General features: G+C 40.7%; 1 protein-coding gene across 1 annotated transcript in view; it reads left to right on the top strand.

Moving 5' to 3' along the window:
* The window catches only part of slc22a15 (solute carrier family 22 member 15), an 80,757-nt gene that overhangs the window by 26,965 nt on the left and 33,691 nt on the right, over positions 1-20,101 (top strand). The window contains exons 3-6 of the mRNA XM_060841850.1: positions 443-575; positions 3,811-3,975; positions 5,172-5,301; positions 17,840-18,061. Coding sequence (XP_060697833.1) covers positions 443-575; positions 3,811-3,975; positions 5,172-5,301; positions 17,840-18,061 — 650 coding nt within the window. The remainder of the gene's footprint in view (positions 1-442; positions 576-3,810; positions 3,976-5,171; positions 5,302-17,839; positions 18,062-20,101) is intronic.

Genomic DNA, 20,101 nt, shown 5'->3' with positions numbered 1-20,101 from the left:
TGAGAGAAGGTTCTCTGAGCTGATTCATAGAGATCTCCAGCACAGAAATAGACCCTTCGGCTTATCATTTCTGCGCAAATCATAAGCATTCATTGAATTGTTCTAATCCCATTTTCCAGCACTTGGCCCATGGCCTTGTCTGCCTTGGCATTGCAAGTGCACATCTAAATATTTGTCAAAGGTTACTTAGCACCCAAAAGTGGCCAAGACAACTTAAATCCAATCCAACTTGCTAAATATTTCAGGTTTTCTGTTGAGTCTGTCTCATGCATCCAACATTCAATATGGCATTTTGTTCGATTTTGCTCTTCTGTTCAGACTGGAAGATGTTCCCTGCTTTATAGTTTCCCTCCCTCTACTACAGTCATTTTCAGATTTACTGATGAACTGGTGACTTTATTTTCACGAAGAATAACTTCCAGATCTTTTTACATGTCAATAGTGGCACTTAATCAGGCAGGAAGCATACAAAGTGAACTTGGCTGGCTCCTTGTTCTTCGTTGGACTACTCATCGGTAACATTTTGTTTGGGCCCTTGTCTGACCGCTTTGGCAGGAAACCAATCTTCCTCACAGGTAAGGATGAATGCCAATATTAAATTTATTCTGGGATTTTTCTTTAACCCTGTAAGGAGTATGAAAGAAAGCTATTTTTATCTGTGCTGTTCCATCAATTTCATTAAATGTAAGAACTGTGATTTCGACAACTTACATTTCTAAAGCATGTTTAAACATAATGTGCCCCACTGTGCTTCACAGGAGTGTTATCAATCAACATATGACAGGAAGGCAGACTAGGAGATCTGAGTTCAGGTGGTTGGAAAGCATGGTTAAGTCTAGAGGTAACAAAAGCATGAATGAATTAATGTTTTGGTAGCAGATGAGCTGAAATATGTGAAGACAGAGAGTATTGCACATAAGGAAATAGGCCTGTTTGATCTGAGGTCTTTTGCTATCTGCCAACAAAACCAGAAAAGGGGATTTTGATTATGGGGCACCTGATTGTAAACATTGCAAAGAGTTTGGGAATGAAATATCTTTCTTTTTGGGCTGTTGGCATTTGGACAAGTTGTGGAAACCTATCACAGATGTCAAAATAGTTTTATTTGCAGTAAACATGTAAAACAACCTGTTTTTGGTCCCAGAAATCAATATCTTGCATATTATTAGGATGCAAAGTCAGACATAACATGCTATACTCATTAGTTTACTCCATTGTTCACTTCACACATGCATATCTATCTTACTGCAATGTTCCAACTGGATGAAAGAGATTAAGCGAGGGATGGAGAGCTCTTGTGGTGCAGTAGTGTGTTCCTACCTCTGTGTCAAAGTCAAGGTTCAAGTCCCATCTACCCCAAACAAATGTCATAACACATCTGAACAGATTTATTCAAAATACTTATGGGCTGTGATGTGAAGATGCACTAGCATTTATGTTGAGTGACCAAGATGATCATTCACATCTGTGCTGATAGTTCACTTCTGTAATTGGCATATAAGTCAACCTTTGAAGCCTTGAAAAATCCCTCCAAAAACACAGCAACTTGAATACTGACACTTATGGTAATATGTTTTTATGCATTTTCTTCCATTGCTTGAATTTAGTGAGTTAGGGAGGATTGAAATCTGTCCTGGGTAATTCTAGAATTTGTATGTGGATATATGCAAGGTGTGATGTGTTTGGAGACATAATCACTGAGTATTTAAGGATGAAGATAAGAGTTCAAAGGGCGGTTGTTTTCCTTTCAAAAAGTTGCAGTTTCTTTAATCTCAGTTCACGATGATATGTAAACTTGGCTCTAGGTGTTTTAAAAGAATTACCCTCTTAATTTACTATATTCTTTTTGTAGGCAATGCATGTTTGTCAACAGAATAGTCTGGTTCCTGTCAAGTTTAAAACATCTCGGGGTTTATAAATGATTGCATTATATTTTAACTGGTTAAAGTTGCAAGGGGGTTCTTTGTTGATTTAAAATCAGAAATTTAAATTATTGCATGTGTTGATGAGCCCTAAGTAAACTAATCTTTCAGCATGATATACAAGCAGCTGGTAAGTTTTACCATTAAACTCGATTGGCAGCAAATTGTAAGCCTTTGAAATGTGCAGCACAGACGTTTCTTTGCATCTTTGCTTCTAGAATTGACATTTACTCAATGGACTGAGGTAGGGATTACAAGTCGCATTGTACTATGGAGAGTCTCTGAAAGCTCTTCCCTTTGTTATTTTCCATATATCTGCACCACCAGTAATTGTTGTCCTTCTCCTGTGTAATTCTAGATGGGAGAACAAGCTTGCATTTATAAAGTACATTTCACTCCTCAGGAATTCCTGAAAAATATAACAGCCAGTTACTTTTCATTTTGCAATTTAGCCAGTTCTCATATTTAGGTAAACACAGCTATTTTATTCATGTTCTTAATTGTAAATAATCCCGCTGTTAGCTTAAGCCCAAAAGAAATGATATGACTGGAGAGACTTTGGAGTGCAGGTTCATGTCTCCTTGAAAGTGGAGTCGCAGATAGATAGGATAGTGAAGAAGGCGCTAGTATGCTTTCCTATATTGGTCAGGGTATTTAGTACAGGAGTTGGGAATATTGCATGCAAATCTGGTCTCCTTCCTATCGGAAGGATGTTCTGAAACTTAAAAGGGTTCAGAAAAGATTTACAAGGATGTTGCCAGGGTTGGAGGTTTTGAGCTATTGGAAGAGGCTGAACAGGCTTGGGCTGTTTTCCCTGGAGCGTCGGAGGTTGAGGGGTGACGTTTATAGAGGTTTGTAAAATCATGAGGGGCATGGAATAGAGTAGATAGACAAAGTCTTTTCCCTGGGGTGGGGGAGTCCAGAGCTAGAGGGCATAGGTTTAGGGTGAGAGGGGAAAGATCTCAAAAATACCTAAGGGGCAATGTTTTCACGCAGAGGCTGGTACGTGTATGGAATGGGTTGCTGGAGGAAGTGGTGGAGGCTGGTACGATGGCAACATTTAAAAGGTATCTGGATGGGTATATGAATTGGAAAGATTTGGAGAGATATGGGCCGGGTGCTGACAGGTGGGACTACATTGGGTTGGAATATCTGATTGGATGGAAGGGTCTGTTTCCATGCTGTACATCCCTATGACTGGGTTAGGTAGAAAAGCTTGCTAAAGGCATTCTGTTAAACTCCATCTCCACCACTCCCTTCTCCAGGCACAGGATAAATATTGTGGCACATGTGGGTGTAGTTTCTGCTTCATCTGAAATTTGGATGTCTTAATGAAAACCTGTCTTTCCATCAAGAACTTAAGTTGGGAGCGAGTTTAAACCATGACATAAGAACCAAATGCTGTAACTATCTTTTATTTAGGATATGAGCAGATATACATAAATGACAAATTTGGTCATTAATAATTTTGCAAAAAGGTTGCCATGGTTCCTGTGGTGAATTGGTGTTCGCTGTGGTTAATTTATAGATCTTTCAAATGAAAGAACACAGCATACCTTCAAGAGGGTAGAATAATATATCTGGGTCATGTTGAATTAGTTATAGCCAGTGCTCCCTTTACAGGATGTCAGAAGTAGATGGCAGTTGATAATGAATTCTTTCTCTATGACTCAGTTGAACTACTCACAATGTTCAAGTCTTCGTTAAGCTATTCCATCCTTTACGAGAACATGCAGGGAAAAGATGGACTGCTCACAGGTAACACTGTGTTACCCTATAGCTAGCTCAGAAATTGATTTGTTTGCATAACTATGGGTTGCTTGATTTTTGAATGACCTGGTGTCCTCAATGAAATGCTTCAAGCTGTCATCTTTTTTATTTCTTTCAGGCTTGTTCCTTGATGTGGTCTTTGGATTTATTACAGCAGTTGCTCCAAACTATGAAGTCTTTGCAGTTACGCGACTTCTTGTTGGACTTGTGAATGGTGGGATGTCCCTGGTGGCTTTTGTACTGACACAGGAATTTGTGGGAAAATCCTATTGGGCTTTGACAGGTAGGTAGCCTTGTAGCAAGATGATATCTTCTTCATTTTGCTTCTTCTTATCTTCCTTTTCATGTTATACTTAACTAACAGTGGAGAGACTGGGATCATTATTCATCAGCTCCAGGATTAGGCAAGTTGTTTCTTCTGGTTCATTTCAGTCTTACACTCCTGTCTCTCTGATGCTTTACCTTTAGTTTCATTTTTTTCTCCTTGGGTGGTGTGCAGACTGATATTGTACCTGTAGCTATTAACATGAAGTGATTTGCAATGCTGCAGTTGGACACTCTGAATAATTTTTTTTGTTAAACATGTAGAGAGCAGTGTCCCTTTAATCTTCCTTATTTCTGCACTTGATGGTGAGAGGGACTGTGGGATGCAGTCCATTCCATTTCATTCCTGGTGAAGGGCTTTTGCCTGCTCCTCTGATGCTGCCTGATCTGCTGTGGGATGCAGGTTTAGATGAATCATTATATCCCTATGTTACATCATATATAGTAAAGCCATGTAATAAAATTGTAAACAAGATTGTATTCAATATAGAATGTTCTAAAAATGGGCATTCATGAGGCTAAAATAGCTGTCAAGTGTCAGCTTTGGACTTTTTGCAAAGCTGTTAATTGAATGACTGTGGATGGTCATAGCATCACTGAATCCTGCAATGATCCTGATTTATAACTTTGGCTTTTGAATTAACCTCGACCACACTACAGTATTCAAAGATTTTCTTCACTGGGCCTGGAATGCATATTTTTCCCAAGATCCAAGCACCAAATTTTGAATTATTCTTTCCTTTTTCACTTGTAAAGCCAAATTATCCTCAGGTTTGAGAGTGCTGAGTAAGTGATACACAATCATCCTTTTAGGATGAAGGCTTGAATAAATAATCTTTTCTATTTAAATACACAAAAGTTTGCTGCTGATACCAGTAAAGAACCAATTGCTACATGATTTTTTTTTAAAGCAGTACATAAGCGTCATAATGCACTTCCTGAGTGTGGCAGAGGCAGGTTTGATCTCTGTTTTCACAAGGAAATTGGACATACACTCGAAGAGAGTAAATATTTTAGGGGTAAGGGCAAAGAGTAGAGTAATGGGATTAGCTGAGTTACTCTTGCACAAAACATGATGAGGTGATTGATACCAGTTAATGTGCAGTACCTTTCTCTAATTCTTTGATTTATTGTATTTTATTTATCTTAATTTAGGATCGCTCACCAATTTAGTGTTTGCAGTTGGAATTGTTGCTTTCTCTGTTATTGGCTATTACATCAGGAATTGGCGTACTCTTGCTGCTGTAGCCAATTGTCCTGGAGTGCTGTTTTTCCTTCTTTTCATGTAAGTTCTTTCTTAAATTCCTATGCCAAGAAATCTAATTGATGTTGCTTATAGTGCAGAATTTTTTTTTTATTCATTCACAGGATAGGGGCATTTCTGCCTGTGCTAGCATTCATTGCCCGTCCCTAATTGCCCAGAGGGCAGTTAAGAGTCCGCCACATTGATCATGAATAAATTGGATACAAGCACGATTGGAGTAAATTTAATTATAATGACAAATATATGTGCACAGTTCAGCTTGAACTCCTTTTTAATTGTGACATTTCTCACCTTGAGTTCTTGAGGAAATTATTAATGTTATCCTTGTTGAGCTTGCGCTGGTTTCAGTTGAAATAATTGTTTCATGCTTTACAAACCTTTGTATTAATGGGGCATAGTCATTGAGAGGTTTACCCACAGTATTAGATGTCAGAGCCAACATTGATAATAAAAGCAGATGTGGAGATTTGTAGTGTGTACTTTAGGACTACTAGATTTCACAATATTTCCCAACTTTAGTCAGCTCTTGTAAGATTGTGTCTGAAACACATTTGTGAATGTGATGAGAAAACAATGATGAATTGTACGTGAGCAGAATCGTGGTAGAAAAGGCCAGAATACTGAATACTTGCTTTTGAGGCTGACACCATCTGTAACCCTAACTCAGTTGGCTCGTTGAGTTCCTCCCTTCATCTTCCCGCAACAGGAATTAGCACCTTCCTCTGAGGATATTTGGAGTTTGGGAATTATTCAAAGATAAATGAGGCAATAAGAAAAGAGTTAAGATAACGAAAGATGAGAGGAAACATCAAGAAAAAAATGGAAGTGAAGTATTTCATGAAAATTGAAGAAGTAGATAATTTTGAAAAATGAGTTATGCCATCTGAGAATAGACAATAACAAATCTGTACATGATTACAAAGTGACACTAGCACTTGCTAAGTGCTACTTGTAGAGAGGAGAAAGTGAGGACAGCAGATGCTGGAGATCAGAGTCAGAAAGTGTGGTGCTGGAGCAGGTCAGGCAGCATCTGAGAAGCAGGAGATTCCTGATGAAGAGCTTATGCTCGAAACATCAACTCTCCTGCTCCCCAAATGCTGCCTGACCGCCTGTGCTTTTCCAGCACCACCACTTTTGACTCTGCTACTTGTAGAGAGTTTAGTTCTTCCTGCACGTTTCACCATTCAGTTCGGTCATGGTCGACTTTCTTAAGTTAAATAAAATTCAGGCCATTTGGTCCAACTACATGGATGTAACGGCACTAGAGGGAGTAGAGAGTAGGTTCACCAAGATGTTGCCTGGGATGGAGAAATTGAGCGTAAAGGAGACTAGACAGGCTGGGATTGTTTTCTTTAAAGCAAAGAAGACTAAAGGGGCATAAGATTATGAGGAATATGGACAGGGTGAAGGTAGCTGTTTACTTTGGTTGAAGGGTCAATCACAAGAGGGCATAGTTTTAGGATAAGGGGCAGGGGATTCAGAAGGGATTTGGGGAAAAAAAAACTTCATTCAGCGGATGGTGGGAATCTGGAATACACTGCCTAATAAGGTAGTGGAGGCCTGAAACCTTACAACCTTAAAAGAAAATTTGGATGAATACTTCAAATATCACAACATTTATGGATATGAGACAAGTGCAGGAAATTGGGATTAGTGCACTTTGGTAATATCTCTGCAAACCTCAATAGGCCGAAGGGCCTTTTCTCAACTTTATGAATCTAGTCTGTGTTAGTGGTGATATTCTGTATGATCTTTATCTTCACTTCCTTGTGAATAAATGTCCCTTGGCATAATCCCTGAGCAGCTTGCTCTAATTTAAGGTTATGCGTTCTTTTTCTGAACCTTACCAGAGGAAATAGTTTCTCCTTAGCCTGTCAAATTCCTTAATTAGTTAATTAAAACCCCAAACAGATAAGTCCTTCATTTTCTATAATCAAGGGAATGCAAGTTTGGTCAACGCAACCTGCCTGTATAATTTAATCCCAGTAACTCACTTAGAACCTGTGGTCACTCATAATGTGTGTTATTTACAATTGCTAGAAACACATTCACAGGTAATTCTTTCTGTTCAGACTCTAAATATGTTCAAGCCTAGCACCATTTTTAAATTACCAGAGAGCTTGGAGAGTCTTTAATTCCCCATTGCTTTCTTCATAGTGACACCATGACCAATGGGAGTTGACATTCCAACCAATTTTCTCCTTTTCTCCTGTAGCATAAGTTGTTTTGATGGTTTGAAAATTGTCGTTCTTTCCTTAGTCCTGATAAGTGCAATACAAAATGTTTTGGCAATATGTCTCTTCCTGCAGCAAAAATCATATTTTGCAGTAGCAAGTGACTGTTTTTCATACCCTTTGTCATTTGTAAATGAGAGTAAAAACTTCCAGGCTTTTCTTTTGGCTGTTGATGCCAACAGCAATGCAATTCATTTTCTATTTGCTTATTTCTGTCTCATTTTACACTTTTCACTTTTTGTTGCAAGAGTTTTTACCTCAGTCAAAAAAAGCTTCAGTGAAGAAAATTGTCACATGCCTTTTGAAAGTCAAAATACCTGATGGTCCACAATTTTGATACATTCTCAATTAAGTATATGTAACTTGGCAAGCAGTTAACTCACTTTGGATGTATCCTTGCTGCATGGAAGTTGAAGCACTTAATTTATAAAAAAATTTGTTATGTTCCATAACATACATATGATCATAGATGTCAAATTAACAGACCTTTTAATTCCCAAGTTCCTGTTCAGAACCTGTATTAAAAGTATCAATAATGTTTGGTCGTCTTTAAATATATAATTAATGAGTTGTGACGTATTACTGAGAACTCCTCAAGCCTGTCGCAACATTCATTTAGTTCACGGCTGACCTGTACCTTAACCTTGTTTACCCTCTTTGGATCCATTATCCTTAATTCCCTTACCTAACAAAGTCCATCTATCTCAATGTTGAAAATTTTGAACCAGTTTCAACTAGATTTTCCATTAGTTTTTCAACCTGGGGGTGTTAATAAAGGAGATTTGGCCAGCAGCAAGTAGCTGGTTTGTGCGGTAGTGTTGACAATCAGCAAGATATTCTCCCTGCCAACAGCTTTGTGATTGGCTCCCATTTAGCTGGTGTGAATGACCAGTCAGAAGCCGTCTCCCCTCCAGGTAGGAAAGAGCTGTCCTTTCTCGGCTGTAAAATAAAAACTCCTCAAGCCTGAAGAATGCGAATTTATTTTCCATCATCAGCTGCTATAAACTGAGGTCTTTAACATATAAGACAAAGCTTTCATATCTGTGAGCCAGTCGCCTTATGCCTCTTGCAACTAAGTGAAAGGGCCTGGTGAAGGAGGATGGAAGAGCAGCAGGTCCTGACAAGTCAAAAGTATAATTTCAGTGAACCCTATGTACAGGGATCAATTGCTTTCCCAGTTTTTCGCATCTCCCATTACACCCATGTTTCTGTCAATGTATCTGTGTGTGTGTATAAAGGGATCAAGAGTTAACTCGTTGAGTTATGATGTCACCAGTTCACAATTGTTTATTGGCAGCTAAGATCTAATATTTGTAATCTAATATTTGTATTTACTGTAATTATGTAATTATTGTAATGGTAATTATTTTAATGAAACATTGTCTGTGCTTTCTGTCAATATGGGTTTAAAAGGACATGGAAATTGGGGAATTTTATGAACTTTGATACAATCTTTAACTTCTGTGATGACTTCAAGAACAGTTGGGGCTTGGCTTTCAGCACATTACCCCAGGGAGGTGTCACAGTCCTGATGTCACCCCTGAATAGCCAAGCTCTAATTTTAAAATTACACTGCATTGTTACAGGACTCCATTGTTATGTGGAAAAAAAATTGAGGCCAAAGGAGTGGGCACAACTCTCAATGAATGCTTTACCTTTATTTTCACAAAGATTGTGAGAAACACTAGGTGGAGCACTTACTGCATCACCACAGAAGCAGTGTCAGTCCCAGAACATGAGAGATGCTGATAATTGTCTTTCTAACTCATTTTGTCAATTGCAATTTGACAGTTTGCACCTAAATTAAGTTTTTGGTGCAAACTGAAGTTTGTTAGAAATGAGTAAAAGAAAACAGAATTATGTTAGGATTGATTATTTCTCAAATGAATCTGAAATATGTTGACATATTGTTTTTTAATAGAATTTTTTGAAGATGTTGTCAAAAAGACTTTGAGAAACATCAGAGTGTATGGGCCTACTCCATCTTGCAATATTTATTAATGTGTACTATTTTCTATAAGATTATTCTTTCATTGCTGGTCTATCCTGGGAGGCTCCTGTTCACTCTTGATGGTTCTTGTACCTGCCAGAAGGGCCTTCATTAAGCACATTTTTCACTATTTTGAATGATAAGTACATTTAAAAGTTGCTTTATGATGGTGCTCAAAACAATGACTCACATGAAGAGCGCCATCAAGTGAGTTAGTTAATCTGTTGAAGAACTGGGATTTTTAGAACACCGTTGCTCCTGCTTGACAACCGAAAGGACATTTGGGTCAGTTATGTGTATGTTCAGCTCCTGCAGTGTGAGCTGAGTGTACGTTTACAGCTGCTCCTGATGTCTTTTTGGTTTGCAGCAGGAGTTGGAATGTTTCACAAAAGGAATGGGTGAAGTAGACATTGCATCTGAGGAGAAGGGTTGTGAAATCTTGGCTAGTGTAAACAGAGTGACAAGAGAAATATTAAGGTTTTGGCATCCTCAGAAATGAATATGTAACCAGGACTAGATTAAATATATCCTGCAGATGCAAAGGGAAGAAATAAAGGAGGTGCTGACTGCAATTTTCCAATCCTCTCTGGCTGCAGGCATAGCCCTGGAGGACTGCTAACATGGGACAGTAATTTAAAATGGGAAGAAGGGATAGCCTAGCCTGAGTAATTGTAGGTCAGTCAGCCTTACCTTGGCAATGGAAACAAAGGTATTGGAAAATATTTTGACTGTATGAGTCGCCATTTAGAAAGGCATGGATAAATTGAACATCAGCTTGGATTTATTAAGGTAAGAGTATGTTTGACTACCTTGATTGATTTTTTTGATCAATGATGGAAGCACGTTTAATGTGATGATCATGGATTTTTAATAGGGCTCTTGGCAAAGACTCACATGTAACACTGATCAGGAAAAAAAACAGCTCATTGAATCCAAAGAAAGTGGCAAGTTGGATTGAAATAAACACTAAAATGCTGGAGAAACTCTGCAGATCTGACAGTGTCTGTGGAGAGAGAGTTAAAAATTGCACAACACCAGGTTATAGTCCAATAGGTTTATTTGGAAGCACTAGCTTTCGGAGCACCGCTCCTTCTTCGGGTGGTTATAGAGACTAAGATCGTGATTGCACAATTTATAGCCAAAAGAATCCAGTGTCATGGAGATGTGATACATTAAACAATTTTAGATTAAATCTTCCATCTTTTAGAATGGGATATGCTGGCTTCTGTTATTTGATATGTAACACCATTACACATGGGGAGACCTCCCACCATGTATGCAGAGAGTTCCAATGTGACTCGGCCAATGTGGTCTATCTCATACGCTGCAGGCAAGGATCACCTGAGGCATGGTACATTGGAGAAATTGTACTATGTGTACAGATGAATGGACCACACAGCAATCACCAGGCAGTAGTGTTCCAGGGCATTCAGCTTCGAACCTTTGGGTGACCATCCTCCAAGGCAGATTTTGGGACAGGCAACAACGCAGAGTAGCTGAGCAGAGGTTGATTGCAAAGTTCAGTACCCATGGGACTGGCCTCAGCTGGGACCTTGGGTTCATGTCACATTACAGGTGACGCCACTGCATTATTTTCTCTCTCCCACTCTCCCACTCACACACACACACCCATGCAAACTCTCTCTGTCATACACAAGCTCTCTCCCTTAAGCGCACACACCCCCTGCACTCACACCCAGACACACACCCTCTCACAGACGCACAGCCTGTCACACACTCACACTCACACTCACTCAACCAAGCTTATACACACACTTTATCACGTTCGTGAACACTCACTCTGCTGCTCCTACATGTGCACACATATAAGTTTATGGGGTGAATTTGTTTTTGCAGAATTACATTTTATTTTGCTCAAAAACTGCATGAATTCATGTAAAACTCTGTAAAGCTATGCTGAGGATTTGTCAGTCTGACTCAACATTGGGACACAGACAGACTACACACCTAATGTTAGAAAAGCCGAGCTAGCTTGGGAATGTAATTTAAAAGAAGTTCTGGGATTTATATATCAAAGGACAGAAACCAGCATATCCCCTTGTAAAAGATGAAAGATTTAATCTAAGATTATTTACTGGATGTGGGTTTGCTTGCTGAGCTGGAAGGTTTGTTTTCAGATGTTTCATCATCATATTAGGTAACATCGTCATATTAGGTAACATCATCAGTGAGCCTCTGGATGAAGCACTGGTGGTATGACCCGCTTTCTATTTGTGTTTAGGTTTTCTTGGATTGGTGATGTCATTTCCCTTGGTGATGTCATTTCCCATTCTTTTTCTCAAGGGTTGATAAATGGGATCCAAGTCACTGTGTTTGTTGACAGAGTTCCAATTGAAATGCCAAGCTTCTAGGAACTAGTGCATGTCTCTATTTGGCTTGTCCAAGGATGGATGTGTTATACCAGTCAAAGTTGTGTCCTTCCTCATTTGTATTTAAGGATACTAGTGAGAGAGGGTAGTGTCTTTTTGTGGCTAGTTGATGTTCATGTATCCTGGTAGCTAGTTTTCTGCCTGTTTGTCCAATGTAGTGTTTGTTACAGTTCTTGCACGGTATTTTGTAAATGACGTTCATTTTGCTTGTCTGTATAGGGTCTTTCAAGTTAATTAACTGCTGTTTTATTGTGTTGGTGGGTTTGTGGGCTACATGATACCAAGGGGTCTGATTAGTCTGGTCGTCGTTTCCGAGATGACTTTGGTTAGGGTTTCTGGATGTGTTTTGTCTGCTTGATTGGGTTTGTTGCTGAGAAATCGGCGGACTGTGTTCATTGGGTATCTGGTTCTTTTTGAATACACGGTTTAGATGATTATCCTCTCTCTTCACAGTTCCTCTGTGCTGCAGTGTGTGGTGGCTCATTGGAATAATGTTCTGATGCAGCTTTGTTTGTGGGTGTTGGGATGATTGCTTCTGTATTTCAGTATTTGGTCCGTATGTGTTGTGTTTCTGTATATACGCTGGTTTGAAATTCCCCGTTGGCTGTTCGCTCTACTGTGACATCTAAGTATGGGAGTTTTTGTTGTTTTCCTCCTCTTTAGTGAACTTTATGCCAGTAAGGGTATTATTGATGGTCTTAAATGTTTCCTCTAATTTGTTTGGTGATGACAAAGGTGTCATCCACATGGCGGACCAAAAGTTTGGATTGGCTGGCTGGCAGAGCTGTTTGTTCAAGTCTCTGCATTACTGTATCTGCTAAGAACCGAGATATTGACGATCCCATGGGTGTTCTGTTAGTTTGTCTGTAAGTTTTATTGTTGAAGTTGAAGTGGGTGGTAAGGTTGAAGTGGGTGGTAAGGCATAAGTGCACTAGGTTGGCAATATTGTCCTTGCTGATGAAGTTGGTGGTGTTTGGTGTATGTGTTTGTTGGTTCTTCTAATAATGTAGTCAGTGTTTCCTTTGCCAGTTTGATGTTATGGATGTGAACAGGGCTGTTACGTCAAAGGAGACCATTATTTCATCCTCTTTTATCTTGGTGTCTTTGGTCTTCAGAAATTCTTGGGTGGAGTGGATGAAGTGGCATGAGTCTTCTAGTAAGTGCTTTAGTCTTTGGTGTAGCTCCATGACCAGTCTATAAGTTGGTGTTCGAAGTAGCGAGACTATGGGTCTGGAGAGAGCTCCTGGTTTGTGCATTTTGGATAATCTGTTGAAGCATTGTGTGTTGGATCTGTCTGGTCTCATTTTTTGGAAATCAGTTATTTATTTCTTCAGATTTCTGAAGTCTTTTGAGTAGGGCTGTGATTCGGTTCTCTAGTTGTGGGGTTGAGTCTATTGCCACTTGTTGGTAAGTGTTGGTATCTGTAAGTAGTAGTGTGTTTGCTTTCTCAGTGCAGTCTCTGATTTAAAATGACTGTCAAGTGCCGTTTGTCTGCAGGTAGGATAACAATGTTTTTATCGTTCTAGTGCTTTCCTTTCTTGTGTACTGAGTGTGTTTCCTTCCTTTTTCCTGTTTCATGTTGGTGCGACTGTCTGTCTGATCGTTTACTGGGTTTATTTTGTGAGTTGGTTGTCTTTCAGCGTAGGGAACAGCCAGTGGAACTAGGAACTTCAAACCAGCATCTTCAGGAAAACAACACACACTGACCAAATGCCAAACTACAGAAACAATCATCCCAACACCCACAAACATCATTGTAATGAGCCATAACACACACTGCAGCACAGAGAAACTCCGAAGAGCAGAGGAAAATGACCTATACAATGTATTCATAAAGAATGGGCACCCAATGAGCCTAGTCCACTGATTTCTCAGCAACGAACCCAAACAAGCAGACAAAACACGTCTAGAAACCCTAAACACACACTCCTACATCAAAGACATCTCAGAAATGAGTACCAGGCTACACAGACCTCTTGGCATTATGGCAGCCCCCAAGCCCACCAACACACTAAAACAGCAGCTAATGAACTTGAAAGACCCTATACAGACAACAAGCAAAACCAATGTTATTTGCAAACTACCTTATAAGAACTGTAACAAACATTGGACAAACAGACAGAAAACGAGCCACCAAGATAAATGAACATCAACTATCCACAAAAAGACATGACCCACTCTCACTCGTATCCTTACATGCAGATAGGAGGGACATCTCCATGACACTGGACTCCTTTGACTATAAATTCGGTGGTCATGATCTTATTCTCCACAACCACCTGATTAAGGAACGGCACTCCGAAAGCTAATGCTTCCAAATAAACCTGTTAGACTATAACCTGGTGTTGTGCGATTTTTAACTTGGTCCACCCCAGTCCAACACTGGCACCTCAAAGTTGTGGAGAGAGAGACAGTTAATGGTTTGAGTCTAATGAATTATCTTCAGAATTGAACTTTTCTGTCAGACTCAAAGTGTAAAGTGTTAACTTTGTTTCATATTTTCATCACCTGTAGCATTTTGCTTTTTAAAACAAGTTGGATTTGGAATTGGCTTCGTGGCTGATTGAATTACAGAATAGTTATTTAGACTTAAGTGCAGGCCATATTGCTAAGAAGTTTTCAGTTGATGGTTAAGTTGACTCTGGCTGACAGTGAACAAAGCTGCAAAGTGCAGGTAGATTACAGTGGACCGGTATTTTGTGCAGAAAAGTGGCAAATGGAATTTGATAGTCATAGACATAGAGTCATAGTCATAGAGATGTACAGCATGGAAACAGACCCTTCAGTCCAATCAGATATCCCAACCCAATCTAGTCCCACCTACCAGCACCCGGCCCATATCCCTCCAAACCCTTCCTGTCCATATACCTATCCAAATGCCTCTTAAATGTTGCAATTGTACCAGCCTCCACCACATCCTGTGGCAGCTCGTTTAATACATGTACCACCCTCTGCGTGAAAAAGTTGCCCCTTAGGTCTGTTTTATGTCTTTCCCCTCTCACCCTAAACCTATGTCCTCTAGTTCTGGACTCCCCAACCCCAAAGACTTTGCCTATTTATCCTAAACATGCCCCTCATAATTTTGTAAACCTCTATAAGGTCACCCCTCAGCCTCCGACGCTCCAGGGAAAACAGCCCCAGCCTGTAGCCCAAATACTCCAACCCTGGCAACATCTTTGTAAATCTTTTCTGAACACTTTCAAATTTCACAACATCTTTCCAATAGGAAGGAGACCAGATTGCACGCAGTATTCCAACAGTGGCCTAACCAATGTCCTGTACAGCTGCAACATGACCTCCCAATTCTTGTACTCAATACTCTGACCAATAAAGGAAAGCATACCAAACGCCGCCTTCAATATCTCATCTACCTGTGACTCCACTTTCAAGGAGCTATGAACCTGCACTCCAAGGTCTCTTTGTTCAGCAATACTCCCTAGGACCTTACCGTTAAGTGTATAAGTCCTGCTAAGATTTGTTTTCCCAAAATGCAGCACCTCGCATTTATGTGAATTAAACTCCCTCTGTCACTTCTCAGCCCATTGGTCCATCTGGTCAAAATCCTGTTGTAATCTGAGGTAACCCTCTTCACTGTCCACTACACCTCCAATTTTGGTGTCATCTGCAAACTTACTAACTGTATAATTTATGTAAATGACAAAACGTAGAGGGCCCAGCACCGATCCTTGTGGCACTCCACTGGTCACAGGCCTCCAGTTGAAAAACAACCCTCCCACCACCACCCTCTGTCTTCTACCTTTGACCCAGTTATGTATCCAAATGGCTAGTTCTCCCTGTATTCCATGATATCTAACCTTGCTAATCAGTCTCCCATGGGGAACCTTGTCGAATGCCTTACTGAAGTTCATACAGATCACATCTACTGCTCTGTCCTCATCAATCTTCTTTGTTACTTCTTCAAAAAACTCAATCAAGTTTGTGAGACATGATTTCCCAAGCACAAAGCCATGTTGACTATCCCGAATCAGTCCTTGCCTTTCCAAATACATGTACATCCTGTCCCTCAGGATTCCCTCCAACAACTTGCCCACTACCGAGGTCAGCCTCACCTGTCTATAGTTCCATGGCTTATCTTTACCGCCCTTCTTAAACAGTGGCACCACATTTGCCAACCTCCAGTCTTCTGGCATCTCACCTGTGACTATCGATGATACAAATACCTCAGCAAGAGGCCCAGCAATCACTTCTCTAGCTTCCCACAGAGTTCTAGAGTACACCTGATCAGGTCCTGGGGATCTGGAGAAGTGTGAGTTGTGCATTTGGGGAAGACTAACAAGGCAAAGGAGTTATGAATAAATGGTAGGATGTAGAGAAGTGCGGGAGGACAGAGTTACTTCATGGTGCATATCCCTCAGTTGTTGACGTTGGCCACACAAGGTGGTAACAAAGCTGTAATTGCTCATTTTCTTTATTGACCAGATGAGATAGGAGCTTATGCTTGAGCTGTCTAGAACTCTGGTTGAACTGCTGCTAGGTTAATGTGTACAGTTCTGCTCACTGTATCACAGGAAAGATGTGATCACATAGGAGAGGGTACTCAGATTTTAAGAGAATGTTGCCCAGACTGGCAAGTTTTAAGGTATGAGAAAAGTTTGGATAGGGTGAGGTTCATCTCATTAGAACAGAAGAGGAGAGATTAACTGAAGTATGAAGATGGCCTAGATTGAGTGGATAGGAAGAACTTAATTCTGTTGAGCGAGGCAGAAATGTAAGATCAATCCAGGAGGATGAGGCTGGATTGAGCAGGAGGTTTTTCACCCAGATCTAGTGCCGAGTCTGGAACTTGCATGTTGAATGGTTGCTGGAGGCAGAAACTGCTTGCATTTAAAAAAAAGTAGACAGTTATGTACTTCAAGTGTCATAATATGTAGGACTACAGATTTGGAATGTGGCATTAAGCCAAATTGTTCATTTTTGACTGGCATATTCATGATTGGCCAAATAGCTACCTCCTGGGCCATAAACATTCTGTGTCAATGGATCCTATTGAATTAGCTAATCGTCTTAAACCTCTCAATCAGAATATCACTTAATCTTCTAAGTGGTCTTTATCTGCCCAAATAAAAAAAAATCCTCATTAGTTGGGAAAACAAAAGTATCTACATTTACTATTGGGACATCCCAAGGTACTTTGAAATAATGAATTACTTTTGAATAGTGTTTATTGCTATATGATCCAACAAAAGAGACAATTATATCCATTAAGATCTGGCAAACAGCAATAAAATAAATATTGAGTTAATTTATTTCTTGATAGTTTAAGGATAAATGTTTGCCTGGAGCATGTTACTTCACAAGGTGGCATAATCGTAACACAAATTAAGGAATCCCTTCCAATGTGAATAGGTTGACTATTCAAAAAGATGTATTGCAAGGATTCAATGATTCCTGTCGTTCTTCAGTTGCAGCCTCTGGTTTCATTGCTTCTATTTGATGACTGTGCTTTCCTTTACCAAAATCCCTAAACCTTACAACTACTTCCTTTAGGTTCTTCCATGAGACCGACCTCTTTCTTTAACCTTTGATTACCTTCCTTGATATTTCCATATGTGATGTCTCAAAAAATGTTTGATAACCTTCATAAGCACCTTGGGATATTTTAACTGGGTTAGAGGTGTCATATGATTGCAAGGTGTTGTTGATTTTATTAAAACAGTGAAGTCGATCATTAGATTACAAATCTTTATAGTAAGCAACACCATCAGCAGCACTCAGGTAGGATATGTATGGGTAAGAAAAACTGCAATTTGGTGATCCATTTGGAGGATTATTACTTTGAGACTGCTTTATACATCAGGTTCAACGTGATGGCTTTATGATTTGATATTTGCAATTTTCAATTTTTTGATTGTAGAGTAGCAGCTCTAACTGGCAAAAAAATTACTGAATTGAGTTTGTTTCAAAATTCCAATTTGCTGTTCCAGCCCAATTCCAGAATCCCCAAGGTGGTTATATTCGCATGGGAAGACTGAGGAAGCAGAGGAGGTGCTACAATATATTGCACAAAGGAATGGGAATGAGAAGATCTTTGTGCAACTAAAACCCTGTGCTGGAACATCAAAAACTGGTCAGTCAGCGCATGGAGTGATGGACCTGGTGAAGTATCCGAAATTACGCTGGAGAACTGCCATTTTGATGTATGTGTGGTAAGTGATCAGAAAAAAAAGACTTAATGTAGAGATTTGTGGACTCTCTGTGCAGTTGCGTTGGTCTGAATCATCTAAAAGACCCTTTCAACATGAAAGTACTATGATCTACTGTTCTCAGGAGTATCATTTATCAGCCTGTAGTTCTACTGACTGGCTGACTTAATTTTCTCTTGCAGTGTTATAAAAATAAAGATTGGACTATTTCTTAGTAATCCTCAATCGAATGCAGTGAGATTTCACACTGATAATAGTACTAAATTGATTAACTGGTCTTGTGTCCTGTTTGAAATTTATTGTGTGAAGGAATAGTAAGCAAATTGGACTTTGTAATTTGAAGGTTATTGCAACCATTGGAGGAAATAATACAGGAACCATTCCCTTCTGCTATAAAAGCACTCACACTCTACCTGTTTCTGATTTCACATTGTATGTGTTACCTTTCTATCCTTCTCCACTTTTGACTCCTTGTCTTTGGTGCTTTCCTTTCAACATATGAATAAACAAGGAATGAGAGTAGGCCACTAGGCCCTTCAAGCCTGCTCCTCCATTCAGTAAGATCATGGCTGATCTGATTTTCACCAGCATATCCCCAATCATTTCATCCTGACAGTAATCAAGAATCCATCTCCCTCTGTCTTAAAATTATTTAAAGATTTTCTCTTCTGCCTTTTGAGGAAGGCTGTTCCATAGACTCAGCTGTCTGAGGGAAAAAAAAATGTTCCCCTATCTCTGTTTTAAATGTGTGACCCCTTATTTTTAACTACAACCCCAAGTTCTAGGTTCTCCCCTCGAACTGGAAACATCTTTTCAACATCCAGTCAGGTCTCCTTAAAATCTTAAATGTTTGTTAAGTCACCGCTGATTCTTCTAAACTTCATAGGATACAGGTCAAAGCACAGCAGGTTAGGCAGCATCTCAGGAATAGAGAATTCGACGTTTCGAGCATAAGCCCTTCATCAGGAATAAGAGAGAGAGAGCCAAGCCGGCTGAGATAAAAGGTAGGGAGGAGGGACTAGGGGGAGGGGCGATGGAGGTGGGATAGGTGGAAGGAGGTCAAGGTGAGGGTGATAGGCCGGAGTGGGGTGGGGGCGGAGAGGTCAGGAAGAGGATTGCAGGTTAGGAGGGCGGACTGTCTCAGACTCCTCCCTCCCCTTCCTAGACCTTTCCATTTCTATCTCGGGCGACCGACTCAACACAGACATCTATTATAAACCGACTGACTCCCACAGCTACCTGGACTACACCTCCTCCCACCCTGCCCCCTGTAAAAACGCCATCCCATATTCCCAATTCCTTCGTCTCCGCCGCATCTGCTCCCAGGAGGACCAATTCCAACACCGCACAACCCAGATGGCCTCCTTCTTCAAGGACCGCAGATTCCCCCCAGACGTGATCGACGATGCCCTCCACCGCATCTCCTCCACTTCCCGCTCCTCCGCCCTTGAGCCCCGCTCCTCCAACCGCCACCAAGACAGAACCCCACTGGTTCTCACCTACCACCCCACCAACCTGCGCATACAACGTATTATCCGCCGCCATTTCCGCCACCTCCAAACGGACCCCACCACCAAGGATATATTTCCCTCCCCTCCCCTATCAGCGTTCCGCAAGGTCCACTCCCTTCGTGACTCCCTTGTCAGATCCACACCCCCCACCAACCCAACCTCCACCCCCGGCACCTTCCCCTGCAACCGCAGGAAATGTAAAACTTGCGCCCACACCTCCACACTCACTTCCCTCCAAGGCCCCAAGGGATCCTTCCATATCCGCCACAAGTTCACCTGTACCTCCACACACATCATCTATTGCATCCGCTGCACCCGATGTGGCCTCCTCTATATTGGTGAGACAGGCCGCTTACTTGCGGAACGCTTCAGAGAACACCTCTGGGCCGCCCGAACCAACCAACCCAATCACCCCGTGGCTCAACACTTTAACTCCCCCTCCCACTCCACCGAGGACATGCAGGTCCTTGGACTCCTCCACCGGCAGAACACAACTACACGACGGCTGGAGGAGGAGCGCCTCATCTTCCGC

Source organism: Hemiscyllium ocellatum, chromosome 22 (assembly GCF_020745735.1).
Source record: "Hemiscyllium ocellatum isolate sHemOce1 chromosome 22, sHemOce1.pat.X.cur, whole genome shotgun sequence".
In the NCBI taxonomy this organism is placed as follows: domain Eukaryota; kingdom Metazoa; phylum Chordata; class Chondrichthyes; order Orectolobiformes; family Hemiscylliidae; genus Hemiscyllium; species Hemiscyllium ocellatum.
Note: the sequence above shows the minus strand (reverse complement) of the source record. Positions and strands in the feature narration are given on the sequence as shown.